The following is a 13981-nucleotide window of genomic DNA, read 5'->3' as shown; positions in this document are numbered from 1 at the left end:
TCGAAGTATAAATAATACACATTTATTTATTCGACTAACAATATTATTGTTTGTTTGTTTTATGTTTGATTTTTTATTTTATTTACTATTTACAATCTTATTCATTTACGGCTGAAATTAGATTTTTAATGCCACTATATGACGACCACACCCTCAGTCAGTGCACTAGTCCAGCCCTGCACACTATTCTTTCATTGTGCAGGACGTTTGATCTTCTGTAATCTGATGAGCTCAGATTATCCAGCGGTGCACACAACATAAACTATATGATTAAATAGAGAACAAAAGACAGGTGAGGACATACACTAAAAAGTATTAAGCGTAATGCTTTTGCATAACTAGGCTCAGAGTTTGATAAAAATGTGCGTTTCTAAACTATATGATACATTTGATCATATAATGTTATTACCAAAATGTTACTATTTAGAAAAAGAGTTGCATTTCCCAGGTTTGACCACGCGGGGATGCTATTTTACTATCATTGTGATGAACATACAAAGCAGCAGTGATGTGTCTGGTTTACTCATCTGGTAAATGCTCAATAGTTTTTTATGTGTTTTTATATGTTTTTTATTAATAGTGTTACTGCTCAAATTGATCATTGATATGTTTAATTGTATGTTGCTGGATTACATAATGAAACAAGAGCCAAGCACAAACATTTAGCTGAGCGCTGCAGTGTAGCTTTATGAGAAAACAATAAAACAGGTTTTGAACCCCCAGGCTCAGAGTGAATTCTTTCTATGAGTCTCCACCTGAATTACAACCACAAACCCTAAACAATACAACTGATAAGAGCAGGAACTCATCGAGCTGTTGGACTCTGATCTCAGAAATGATCCCTTTCTTAGCCCATGAAGCGTTGAAGACATTTATTCACATAAACTTATTTATAGACAATTTAAAATGAACTTGCTTGCAACTTGCACAATCCAGCAGCGGAGTTCATTATTAGAACACCAAGAACAGACACTGCCAATAACGTCCTGGGGCAGTTGGACCTTGATATTAGAAAAAATAAGTGGGTAAAGCTTCTCACGTCAACATTCTTCTTAAGTTCTGAGGTTAGCTATGACACACAGCCCGGGGCCTTCTGACGTGTCAACGCAGAATAAGGCAGAATTGGACCCCACTCGCGGCGCAGGAGTTCGTTCTGGTGCATCTGGCGCTCTAGGGTCCTGCAGGACGACTTAGTAGTTGAACTCAGGACAACTTATATTCATTAGACATTTTAATGCATCAGGATGTTGCTCAGTGGAAGACACAGACTCAGTTTACACAAGTGTGGGAGGCCTGTACAGTATGTCCTTTCACATTCCTGTCACCATAGTAACCATATGCTGTTTCAACATGTCCGATGCAGTATTTACACATAACCCTTGCACCTTTACGTCACAGCGCGCCCATTGATGTTATGCACGAGGAGGTTGTGGGTGTGGAGCAACATATACAATGAGGGCCATTTCATTTGTCTGTCTGAGGGCCGCATTTGGACCCTGAGCCATAGTTTGGACATGCCTTAATTAGATTCTGTAGGTTTTATATTTTGGCTAAGGGTCAAACCTCAGTTTATCTCTTTCTTATTCTCACGGTTTTGTTGCAGATCAATTTACTTTGTTTTTCTAGTGCAAAAGTGGGACTAGAAAGGGACTAAACTAGGAGTAGAACTGAACCAAAGCAGGTCTATATCAGGACTAAATGAGTACAAGTGAGAATGTACACAAATACCATACATTGGGTTTTTAATCTTGAATAGAGTAGTTACTTAATTCTCAGTGTATTTGTTAATTCATCATTATTCAATTATTTTACAAAAAAAGCACAAAGAGCCAAGGTTGGTTTTTCTATCAAGTACTAGATACCTTTTATTTCCATTTATAAGTATTTATCTCAAGTCACAGTCGACATTACAGCCCATCAGCTCCGTGGAATCGTCTACATGGATGTATCGTAAATGGGCCATAGAGAGACAGGGGGAGGGCGTAAGACAGAGGGAGGGGAGATGGAACAGCAGCCACATCCCAAAACCCGAATCAACACAGTGTTCCACCATGATGGTCTCAGTCAGTCCAGAGCTGTTGTGCAGGAGGGAATGCTGGGAACTTACAGGACTCAGTGCAGTGGACCTGGAACACAAAATGATGCCAGTTCATTATTTTTGAGCTGAAATAATCGTTGCCCTTCCACCACTTGAACCTCATTCACAGACAATATTATTCCATGTCTGACCATTCAGTTATAAGAGGGTCTGTCGTTATAAGATAAGATAATCCTGTCCATTTATAAGATTTCATGGTATCTTTATCATACCAACAATCCATAAATAAAATCAATTAGAACTTAGTTGGTATATTGTCTCATCTATTTCTCAATGGAAGCAAACATAAAACACTATGCTCCCTATTTAAGATGATTTTTTCACATTTTATTTTCCGTAAAACCCTGCGAAATGTGTGAACTCACGTTTGAGTTGGGGGAGGCCTCCTCATGACGTCCCCTCGGCTGCACTCTTTACACAAGCAGCAAAAGCCTCAAGAAGATCTTTACAGCCCTCGGCTCCTTTCTCGGCAATGCTGCAAACAAAAGCATTCACATAGAACAGGTCAGGTTTGAAAAATAGAAGATTGGAAGAGAAGAGTGCGAGTGCAAGGGATAAGACCTCCGGACCTTCCAGGATTCCCCATGAATTCACTTACAAATCGAAATGTAAAAGTAGCAAAAACCTCACACAGAGATCTTCACTCCTCATACTGGCAGTTGAATTCAGGACGTGCAATGACATGCATGCCTTTGCTACAATAAACACCCTCTGGGCCAAAGACGCACATCTATATTTAAATGAAGAATAAAAGGAAAAGTGAGTGGGGAAATGGTGCAGAGAATAGAGGCTGGATTATGTCAGGCCTCCACAGCAGTGAACACACCGTGCCATGATGCATTAGAGTGATGGAGCGGAAGAGCAGCGGAGGAGGGGCCTGGACCCATCTGTTTGGTACATCGTTATAGAATGACCGGGACAGAGGTGGCGTGACAGTGTCGACAGGACAGGACAGGGAGATATAAGCATGATCGCACAGCTTTTCTAATGAAATAAACACACTTAAACGATCAGTGACATGTGAGCATCTCATTGCACTGCTCCTCTGGTCCCTCTGAACCCTGTCAGGACACGGATGAATCACAAACTCCTCTCCAATGAGATTAGACCAGGGAGAAAAATGACCTAGATGGCTTATTGTTTGCATTGGTATGTGAAACTTTCCTTTTTTTCTTACAGCAACAATAAATGAGAATGAAAAACAGTATTGAGAGATGCTGGTCTATCAAATAAACCACAGAAGATTAGTTTACAATGATTCAACTTATTATACCATCAACCTTCAGTGAAATATTTAGGCATTATTGACGTAAATAACAGATATTGCCATATAGCTGGGTTGAAACAGCCGGGGAACACACAGTATCCACATACATATTGTGGCATCAGGTTGAGACTGATGTAAATAGTGTTTGAGAAAGGCCACGGCCGTCTGTGGTACCAGTGCGGCTGGATGTTGGTCTGTGATGTAACAGACAGCTGGCTCCAGCAGATTATCACTCAGAGCTAGAGGGGTGGAAGAGCACCCACTCCTCTCAGTGTCCGACAGACAGAGCGGGTGTCTTTCTGTCTACCGTATCCATATGTGCACATGCATGAGAGTCCCCCTGGGAATGCAGTGAAATATTCATAGAGTATCATAGTAATAGTAAAAGTCAACACATGCTCAAGTTACATGCAGCTTTATGTTCGATGGCTGTGGAGCTCCAAAGTGGAAACTCTAGAGACATCATCACCTGCACAAGGAACTAAGGCTCATGTTACAGGGTCAAAGGGCAGAGCTGGTTGCTGTGGCAAAAGCACACATTTGAGCATGTTAAAGCAGGGTGACATCACACTCCATCTGAGACACATACAGGAAGTGACCATTCAATTAGGCCTGAGTAAGCTGGTGCCTGCATCATGCATTATATATTGATTAGCAGGTGCAGCAGTAAAAGAGAATCCAAAAACAAACTAGACATTATGTCATTTTAGGTATGGACAGTGCATTTGATTTTGTGTCTCCTCCAGGTCTTTTAATGTCCGCGGTGTGACACAAGTAGCTTAAAGACACCACTCCTATTAATGGCTTCTGTCGACTCACTGGATTCCTCAGTGAAAACCAGCACAACTTCTACTGGCAAGAATGTAAAGGCTACGACTGTAATGAGTAGCAGAGGTCACTCATGCAGGAAGCAGTGGGCAGTGCAAGTCTTAAAGGGCTTAAAGTGGCCAATAAGAGGGAAATATCAGCTATTGGATAAGGTTTTGCTTCATAATTCATAGTCTTATTCTTAAATAGTGTAGTTGTTGTGGTTGTTACTACCTCTGTGTTGTGGGTTTGCTTTGCTCCTGTAAACCAGGAACTGCAGATGGAAATGAGCTACGTAACTACAATCTGATGAAGTTTAATGTCTCTGTACATTGTCCCTTCAAATAAAGATTAAACTAAACTGAAACTAAACCTGAACCATTTGCTGAATGTCTCTACCCTCTCTGTCCCCACTTGTCTGTCTAATATAGCCTTTGGGTCCGAAAAAAAAAAATATAGCTAAAGATATATTTAAAATAAATAAGTAAGTTCTTATCCTAAATTGATTTGACAAACATCCACGTGAAGCTCACACACACACACACACACACACACACACACACACACACACACACAGTGTATGTCACTAAATGTAAGAGACTATATTTTGCAGTTGAAAAGAATGAAAGTAACTTCTATAAACTAATAGTACATTGTTGTCAAACCGTTTACACTTTAATGCAATCTTTTAGCAGAGAGCAGCTTTGTGTATTTGGTCTGGATACGTGTGTGTAGTATTTAAAGGACAAACAGTTGTATATTTACACTGGCAGGTGGTCTGCCCCTTATCTATTTGAGGTGACTTTGAACATTTGACCTTAACAAGGTCACAACTACTGTACTTCCTGCTGTTAAAACAGCATAGTAAAGACTGACCTTATGCTGTTACAGCATTGCATAAAGGGTCTATTGGACTGTCTAATTAGGCTAATTGTTACAATTACATGAAAGTCTTGAGCCAAGATGGCCGCTGCCTTGAGTGTCAACACTTTTTTGTGCTGGTCAAGCAGCAGGTGTCAGGTGGAGCAGAAATATGAGCCGCAGCAGGGGACATATCACATACAACCACTCTCCTACTGTCCATGACTTTTAAAAGAGCTCCACTATAAATACACATGGGGTGGATTACAGACAGCCATCTTTATGTTAGCAGTAGAATACGATGTAATAAAGTGGAATGTCTAGACTTGTGTGCCTTTGCTAACACTCATCACTGTTAGCAGCTGCTATTGTCATTTGACCACATACTGAGCGGAAGCAGAGGTTAATAAGGTGCTGAGCCGTGGGCATTTGACCACACTCACTCAATAATAATTTACACCCTTAAAAACAACTTTTTTAAATGTTCACTAACAGCCAAAGATGGGATATCAAAGTCATAAAAGTGACACACGACATGTATTTAACTAACTTGAAACGGTTGTGAGGGAGTACAGTATTTCAAACTTTCAGCCACATGTCAGAGTGTAAATGTTTAACCTCGAGACCACTTTAGCTCAAGTCAGACGCCCCAGTGTTCCCTTTAACCTCAAAGGAAGCTAACGTAACAGACTAACGTGAACGATCCTTCTGGGTGAGATTTGGTCATTTGCGCCCAAGGTTAAACATCCACTTGCTTTTTACAACGACCCAACAGATGATCACAAGCCATCTTAACATGCATTTGCAGAGGTCATTGCCACACATCCTTCACCCCTCAAGGTCACAGTTCATGGTTTCGCTGACCTTCTCTATAAAACATTATGTAAGCGCTTGCCTTATCTCCTTCACCCTTTTGCACTCTCTTTTCAAAGACCCTATAGATACCAGACATAAGAAAGCAACCGACAAAGGAGAGTTCTCGATATAAAAAACACATTTACTGACTCAACTCTGAACAGTGCCAAAAAGTGTGTGTCAAAGTGTTGCTTTAATGATAATCCTGACACAGGTAATGAGCTTAAAGGCCTTGACGAGCGCACTGGGACTTGTCCACTCATGATTCTGCTCTACTCTTATCAAAACTGCACACATTCACCCCCACTTTATCGAGCTCGACGGTCTGACATGGTTTGGGTTTGGTTGCAGAGCACATGCTAGTCTCTGCGCCTTACTGAATGATGACCTGCTGAATGCCACTCACCGCTCTTCAGTCTGATTTAAAGCTGCCCACTCTACTGTCTAATAAAGCCAATGGGGCTAAAATGTTGTTGGTTTTGTTCTCTGCTTTGACCTGACAGTCCCAGCTGCAGAAGTGACCACGATCTGTCCAAGCAGCATGTTCCCAAGTGCACTGCAAGGACCAGGTTTGCAGAAAAAAGGTTGTATGATGAGGCATGAATGAGCGTGCATGATGCATACATGATGCATACATGCCCCAAATGCCCCAAATGCCCTGCAGACCGGAAATCCTTGCCTATTGCACTCCATTGACGCAGCAAAGCCAACGCTAGGAACTCTGGGAAGAAAAGTGACGTGAGCAGATTCCAAACCTTCATCCAGGCATGAGGATGAGAGCCCAACATCACTTCGTGTCATACTTAATTATGTCTGAACTCATTACAATGAGGAGCTATAGTTTTAATAGGCTTTATCCAAGCGCCCAACTGTGTTTGTCACAATTTAGCCGTTTTCTTGTCCCGCTGCCCTCTGCGATCATGAAGAGACTCCATTTTGGTGGTTTTATCGTGGCAAAGCTAACGGTCATGACATTTGACTGATTTGCAAAAGCTTTGGATATTTCAAGGTGAATGCAATCATTTCCCTTAAATTACCTTTCCCTATAAGTTGACATGAATATTTGCATAGTTTTGTAAAGGCTTTTCATCTTTCATGGTGTATGCCATCATTGTCCTTGATTATGAATATTACATAATCCATCAGGCAGTGTATTTCATGCATTATAAAAACAAAAACTATACTTTTGTGTGTAAGAATGTTACAACGCATCATTTCTCAGCATTTATCCAGAGTGTGCACAGAATGGGATCGAAAAAATACTCTGAATGTCTAATCTGAATGAATGAATGAGTATGAGAAGAAATGCATGGACTTTAAACATGCATTTTGGGTTTGAGTGACAAAACTTGGAGTTAGGCACTTACCATTTGTCCAGGTCAGCCTTCGCGGCGGCACAAGCGGCAGGGACAGGGGCCTCGGCGGGGGCAGCAGCGCTCTCGGAGTCTGACATGTCTGAGGTGTGTAGTTAGTCTGTGTCCTGTCCAGTGGCTGTCTTCCCAACTCCTATAGAGACAGAGAGAAAATGAAGGCATGCTGGTGCAGAGGGGAGGGGCACACATGAGGTGGGAGGGGACAAACATGTGAGGGGGCAGTGCACGTGTGTCCTCAGCAGTGGGAGGAGGAGCTGGTCATAGGGGTCAAAGTGCACTGACCCACAGGTGGAGGCCTTTAGAAAAGAACTATGAATGATCTTGGTGACAGCTTGATGTATTGACTGATGGAAATAATTATTTAAAGGCAAAATAGATGATTAGATACTGTAACTAATGTCATACATTATAATCAAGAGCAATGTAAGATCTCCATCTCATTTATCATTGAGCTGACATCTGTGTCCTTCTCAGTGTAAAACACTGACTCAACATGTGCTGAGCTTCAAGCCAGAGCTTCTCTTTTTTCAACTGTTGTCTTGAGCCCCCTAGTGGTGGGAGGTCAGAGGACACCTCAAACTGTACATTAAGTCAAGGCGCACTGCACTTCAGAGGTCAAACTAAGGACCACAGGGCAGTGTATTTCAAGAACAGTTTTAAAAAGGTTTAGACTATCACTTTAGTTAAGGCTATAGAAGTTTTTGGTCAGAAGTATGCAATGTTCTTGCCAAATACAAGATACTTGACAAATGTGAACTGCAGTGGCTGCTCAACATTAAGTCCAGTGCTGCACAGAGGCAGGTTTAAGGCTGGACACTTTTGATATTTATCATGAGCAATGATAAGATAACAGAACATACTATACTATACTATACTATACTATACTATACTATACTATAAGAGCAGTCATTGAAAGAAACTACAGTGAACATAGTCATGAAAACGGAATAGGTTTGTGAGTGTTTATATTGAAAGTTTTCTTGAATAAATCTAACATGTATGGAACTAGTTTAATTTGATTAAACCCTTAACGTTGTCTTGTAAGAGCTTGTGAATATTAAAAAATAACTCTCCTGTGGCTAAATTACATTAGCATCAAATGTCAATTGACTGAGAATGGAACAGGGCCTCACACACAAGCTCATACATGATTCTGCAGCCAAACAACAGAAAAGAACTCAACAAGAACAACACATTATTAAACAGAATAAAGATGTATTTCCATTCTAATACAGTAGATGGTAAACTTCTGCAGTGGAGTGTGCAGTACACGGGCTCCATAGGGCCAGCCGCACACGTCAGTGTGAGCACATGGACAGAGAACATAGTGTACTATAGGAACACTCCCTCTATACAACCTCGTCCTACACAAAAAAACACAAGGCAAAGCAGTGAGAGCTCACCTATCTGCAGACAGGATGTCCCGCTCTGGAGTGAGCCTGCTTTGAGTGCAGAAGAGAATCTAAAGAGTGAGGAGAGTGTCTGGTGCTGCTGCTCCGCGCTGACTGAGAGTGAGAGGGGGAGTTCCAATCCTTTATGGTCCTATGTGCAGAGCATGTGTGGGCCATACATAAGAACTCAGTGTGGAGGGGCAGAGCTCTCACAGGAGGAGGAGGAGGGAGGAAAGGAATAGAAAAGAGTGAAAGAAGAGCAAGCAACAGCTAGAATGCTTCTCCTTGAGATTCTATGCAGGGTGAAAGCAGCATAGAGAAGAGGGGGCGGGGCTCACACGTGTGCCATGTCCCTTTAATGCTGCAGAAGGATGACTCCTGCACAACATCCTAACTCTTCTATAAGCATCTTCTCAAGACTCTATTACTGTTGAAGGACTTCTGGGCCCACTACACACCCCCTCTTGAGTTAACCAATGCACTGCCAGCACCTCATGGCTGTTTAGAGAACAACAAGTTCCCGGAATGAGAGCAAAAGTCTGTTTGTGTCTCAGGATGTTGTCATTATATGTGGACAGAGTCAGAAGCTTCAAAGTCACTCTGGAGGTCAGACGTGCAGCAGTGGCGCATGAGCATTGCACCACATACATGACAGAGGCTGGCGCGGGGCCCCTGCTGGCGCGGGGCCACTTCTGCACTTACAGCGGCTCCCTCAGCCTCAGCACGGACCACACCTACTCCTATAGGACCGAGGCCGCGTGGCACTTAGACTTTTATTATAAAGCTCTAACCCAAGCAAAACATCATTAAAGCAAACAGAACATGCAGCTTTATTGGACCAAAAACACACATTTATTTATTGGAATCAGTTAGAAAAAATGAAAAAAAAAATCACATATCACAGGTATACTTCACAACAAAATATTGTGTTATATTAAAATTCATGAATTGAGTAAATGGGTAAAATTCCTTATTTTTATTTATTTGAATTAATCTAATTTATGACATTCAGGATATGAGTTCTACTTTGCCAGTAATTACCTGAGGAAAATACAACTGTTGATAGACATCTTTTAGTTTAAAAACACTTAAGAATGATAAATGACTAGCAAGAATGTACAGACTTAGCAGCACTAGTTACGCTACATGTCAAACATCACTGACCTAATGCTGTACTTAAAAATCACACTTAAAAGCTTTATGGTGTGTTTTTACATTCATGGTTCTGCTGTAAGGTTTATTGTACTGCTGTGTAATTAAACATGTCCACTAGATATCTCTATTGTATCAAATGCCTTTAAGTTGCTGTAGTTTAAAACATTAAATAAAATGAAAAACCTGGTCAGTGGATTCACATATTCAATTTAGGCCCTTTATTGTTTATTGTAGAAAGCCTCCTGATGTATGCATGATGTATGTATGATGTATGTATGATGTATGCTCACGTGTGCTCAAACTGAAGGAGGGGATTTGAGCCTTATTACAAACATTAACTAAATCCCTGTCTCATTCATTCATTCATTCATTCATTATCCAATTAAGATCTTTTTCCACCTCAAGGACACTTTCGGCCCCTGACACGCGCATCAACCTGTTCGTATTCTCTTGCATTCATTCAAAGCTCCTTGACTATGTTTCTCATTAGTAACTGGAAAAAACGAGTTCCGAGCTAAAGCATTCTCACCTCTGCTGCATAAACAAACGGACCAAGCTACTATAAAGTGGAGGCGACATGAACCTCCAGGAGACAAGACGTGAAGAGCAGTCACCGGCCACTCAGCAGGACAGAAGAAAGTGCCACAGACATGGACGGAACCAAGAGATGCCAATTCTTCATCACAGGTAAGAAAACGTATGGATTTCTTATAGAGACGAAGCTGAAAAGATAAAAAAGTTAAATTAAAGTAAGGCTATTTAAAGACAATGGTAAAAAAAATAAAAAAGGCACTGAAGCCTCATATATACATAATTTTTAGACGGTGCATTCTAAGGTGTCTGTGAAAAAGTTACAAAAAGAATGTTCAGATTCTTAATTATAGTGAGAATAACTAAAATACAATTTATCTTTAAATCATGAGTCTATAAATACACACACTTACAATATAGACTATTTTATCTACTCAAATATGATGATTTTGTGCAACTTTTCCTCCCATAATTATCTAACCCAGCTCCTGCAGCACGGACATGACAGACCATCACTTTTCTAACCACATGTGTCTAAGCATATTTTTTACATTTCAATACATCATTCACATTTTTGTTTACATAGTACACTACATGAGAAATACATACAAGTGTCTTTTCCTTTCTAATGCTGTGAAAGTGTATACTGCCTGATTACCTGCTGTGTCCTCAGTGGTGTGGGTGCTGGCTGTGTGCGGGGCCATTCCCATCGGGGACCTGCTGGACCGGGCCTCTCAGCACTCGGACAAGCTGCACTCCCTGAGCACGCTGCTCACCAATGAACTGGTGAGTGTCTGCACACACAAACACAAGCACATGTCAGGACACATCTGTCACTCGGACTGGAGGGGATAACTGTGTGTTTTGTATTTATGTTTACGTCACAATTAACTAATAATTGCAATTTGAATGGTCTAATTAGTAAATCACTAAGAGCACAATTTGGTGTATAAAACCTGATAACCTTCTACTTTAGATCTCTACAATGATACACAAATCTAAACATAAGGCTTGTTAGAGAAAAACACAGTAAAATGTCACCACTAATCTGCATTCTGATCATTTGCATGTATGATTATTCCTCCAGGACACGCATTTTCCTCCCATCGGCCGAATGATCATGCCCCGCCCCTCCATGTGCCACACGTCCACTCTGCAGGGGCCGACTGACAAAGACCAGGCTCTCCAGGTGTCTGTGAGTGACGTTCTGTCTCATGTTGTTCTGTGGTTTCCAAACGTGCCTAAAAGGGCCCTTCAGAATGTTGTGATGTTTTGGTTGTAACAAGGAGTGTTTCAGGATGCATAGTTTCACTTCCATTCCACATGTTATGGCAACATTGTGTCATGTGACTAAACCTCTGGAGGTCATGTGATCACACAACTTAAACATAAGGTGACTGCACCGTATAGAACTAAACGGCTGATATCCTCCAGGCTTGTTTGGACCCACATTTTGCAGCGTGAACCCAAGCACAGATCATGAGCGTCTGATACAGGGAGAGGAAAACGATCCCTAAGGCATCCATTTTACTACATCAATTAACTTAAATAATCATACTCGCCTGAAGATATCTGCTGCATGCCTGATGCTTAAGCTTTGGTAACATCGTTTGTGGTCTCCAGGAGCAGAACCTGATGTCCCTGGTGCGCTCCCTGCTCCAGTCCTGGGCTGACCCTCTGGTGCTGCTGTCCGCTAACGCTAACACGCTGCCTCACCCGGCGCAGAGCAGCATCGCCAGCAAGGTCCAGGAGCTCCAGCAGAACTCCAAGAGTCTGGGAGACGGCCTGGATATCCTGTCAAACAGAGTGAGAGAGTGAATCCAAACTTGACTTGTTCAAACTAGTATCAGAAAAGTGACATTTCCCTGACTTCTCTCTTGTAGATGGGCCCGGCTGCTCAGGTCGTCTCCATTTTACCATATCAAGGGACTGGGGACTTCGGCCAAGACAAGATCGCCAAGCTCATTAACTTCCAATTCCTGTTGTCCTGCTTTCGCCGAGATTCCCACAAGATTGACAGCTTCCTCAAAGTACTGCGTTGCCGTTCTGCCCAAATGCGGCCTGAGATGTGCTGAAGAGTGCGCTTCAACAATGCTTCAGTTTCCTGCCAGTGTGTAGTGTCTGTTTACTGTCATCTATCAAGCATTTTCCCCTGAGAATCATTGCCAACTGAAAGCAACACAAGGTTAGAATTTTAGCATAATGGATCTTGTTAAACAATTCGATTTATCAGTGTCAATATAGAGCAGTTCAAACGTGTTTATGTGGCTTTTCCATTTGACTGCTCCTTTTGTGGTTTTTGAGCCATCCACACGGAACAGTAAGGTCTCCAAAAGTGGAATTCCCGCGTGTCCTTGAGCAAGACACTTCCCCCACCTGTGCCTGTGTATGAATGTGTGAGTGTGGTGTGGGCTGCCGAGGTCACAAGGGCCATGGAGGCGTAACCAGGCTCTGAGGGCGAGTCAGGAGTGAATGATAAATGCACTCAATTGAAACAAGTGGAATGTGTTATTATAATTTCCAATAGTACAAACTGCACCTTAACAAGAGTCATGTCCCTTAAGTGTTGTCGTTCTACAGCAGGTCACAGGGGGAAATGCTTGTATAGAATAGTGGCTACCAGCCAAATTTGCACTTTATACTTTAATGCTTTAATTTTCTTGTTAAATGTTAAACTGATAAAATGTGTTGCATAACAAAAATGAACCCAGGACTGTCTAAGTGTCTCTTTACAGCCGTTTCAGGTCTAATTTCAGTTGAATTTGGATATTGCTATTGTAAACTATTCGTGAGGCAGTGTCCGGCCTTATGATTCTATACAAATGTTCTCTTTGACGTCAAACATTTACCACAGACCAAGAAGGAGCTAGTTGTACTTACCATATGTCAGAGGGAGCGATGCCTCTTCTCCTTTGGGCTGCTGTGAGTCACTGCAGCTGCACAACAACAACAACAACAACAACAACAACAACAACAACCACAACCACAACCACAACAACAGTGTGTGCGCATTAGCCTAGGTATAGGATTTAGATATAATTGTAGCATCTCATTTCTACAAACACAGCAAGACCACATTCATGAAAAGTGTAAAAATGGTGACTTCATGCATGGAATGTGCTGCTGATCATCACGTCCAGAGCCAGTGGAGGCAGGAGAAGTCGACCATGATGGATCTGAGCTTCACCTCACCACTGTCTGCAGAGCGTGATCCCACTCCCCTGCGAGCACCAGCCACCAGTGTGTGGTGGACACAGCATGTGGCGCTTCCACAGATCTGACCTGTGACGTGGCTCGGTGGCGTCGCTTGTTGTTCTCTATGAAGAGATCGTGAGTTAAATGCCATAAATTGTGGAATATGTCAGACGATGCATCCTCATGTCTTCAAGCGCATTGTGGACCGTCCCCTAGAAAAAAAGTTACATAGTGCACTTTTAAAGGACTTTTAAAAGTAAAATTTACTTTTTTGAGCTTTTAACCCTGTTCTAACATTGTTCCTCATCAAAAACATACGTGGAGACTGATTGTAGCTCCATTCTTGAGTCGTATCCATAGGCAGTCTTGTTGATTATTTGGCTGAGGGGGTTCAGACCCATGCAGAACATCAGTGAGGGGGTTCAGACCCATGCAGAACATCAGTGAG

At 41.9% G+C, this 13981-nt stretch overlaps 1 protein-coding gene and 1 long non-coding RNA gene across 2 annotated transcripts; one reads left to right on the top strand and one right to left on the bottom strand.

Moving 5' to 3' along the window:
- Positions 1-1835: 1835 nt before the first annotated feature.
- On the bottom strand, positions 1836-8815 carry LOC140357715 (uncharacterized). The gene is made up of 4 exons (XR_011926665.1): positions 8665-8815; positions 7256-7394; positions 2464-2573; positions 1836-2126 (listed from the first exon to the last, which is right to left on the bottom strand). It is a non-coding gene; the product is annotated as an uncharacterized lncRNA (long non-coding RNA).
- A 1587-nt stretch (positions 8816-10402) lies between these two features.
- On the top strand, positions 10403-12527 carry prl (prolactin). Its single transcript, XM_072443539.1, has 5 exons — positions 10403-10494; positions 11012-11124; positions 11426-11533; positions 11962-12144; positions 12222-12527. Exons 1-5 carry the CDS (start codon positions 10458-10460, stop codon positions 12411-12413), a joined length of 633 nt encoding a protein of 210 aa, XP_072299640.1. The 5' UTR covers positions 10403-10457; the 3' UTR covers positions 12414-12527.
- Positions 12528-13981: the final 1454 nt, after the last annotated feature.

The sequence above is a fragment of the Eucyclogobius newberryi genome, unplaced genomic scaffold, assembly GCF_026437365.1.
Source record: "Eucyclogobius newberryi isolate DKJ021-1_F unplaced genomic scaffold, fEucNew1.0.hap1 SCAF_13, whole genome shotgun sequence".
Classification (NCBI taxonomy): domain Eukaryota; kingdom Metazoa; phylum Chordata; class Actinopteri; order Gobiiformes; family Gobiidae; genus Eucyclogobius; species Eucyclogobius newberryi.
The sequence above is the reverse complement of the archived record's forward strand: the minus strand, read 5'-3'. Positions and strand labels throughout refer to the sequence as shown.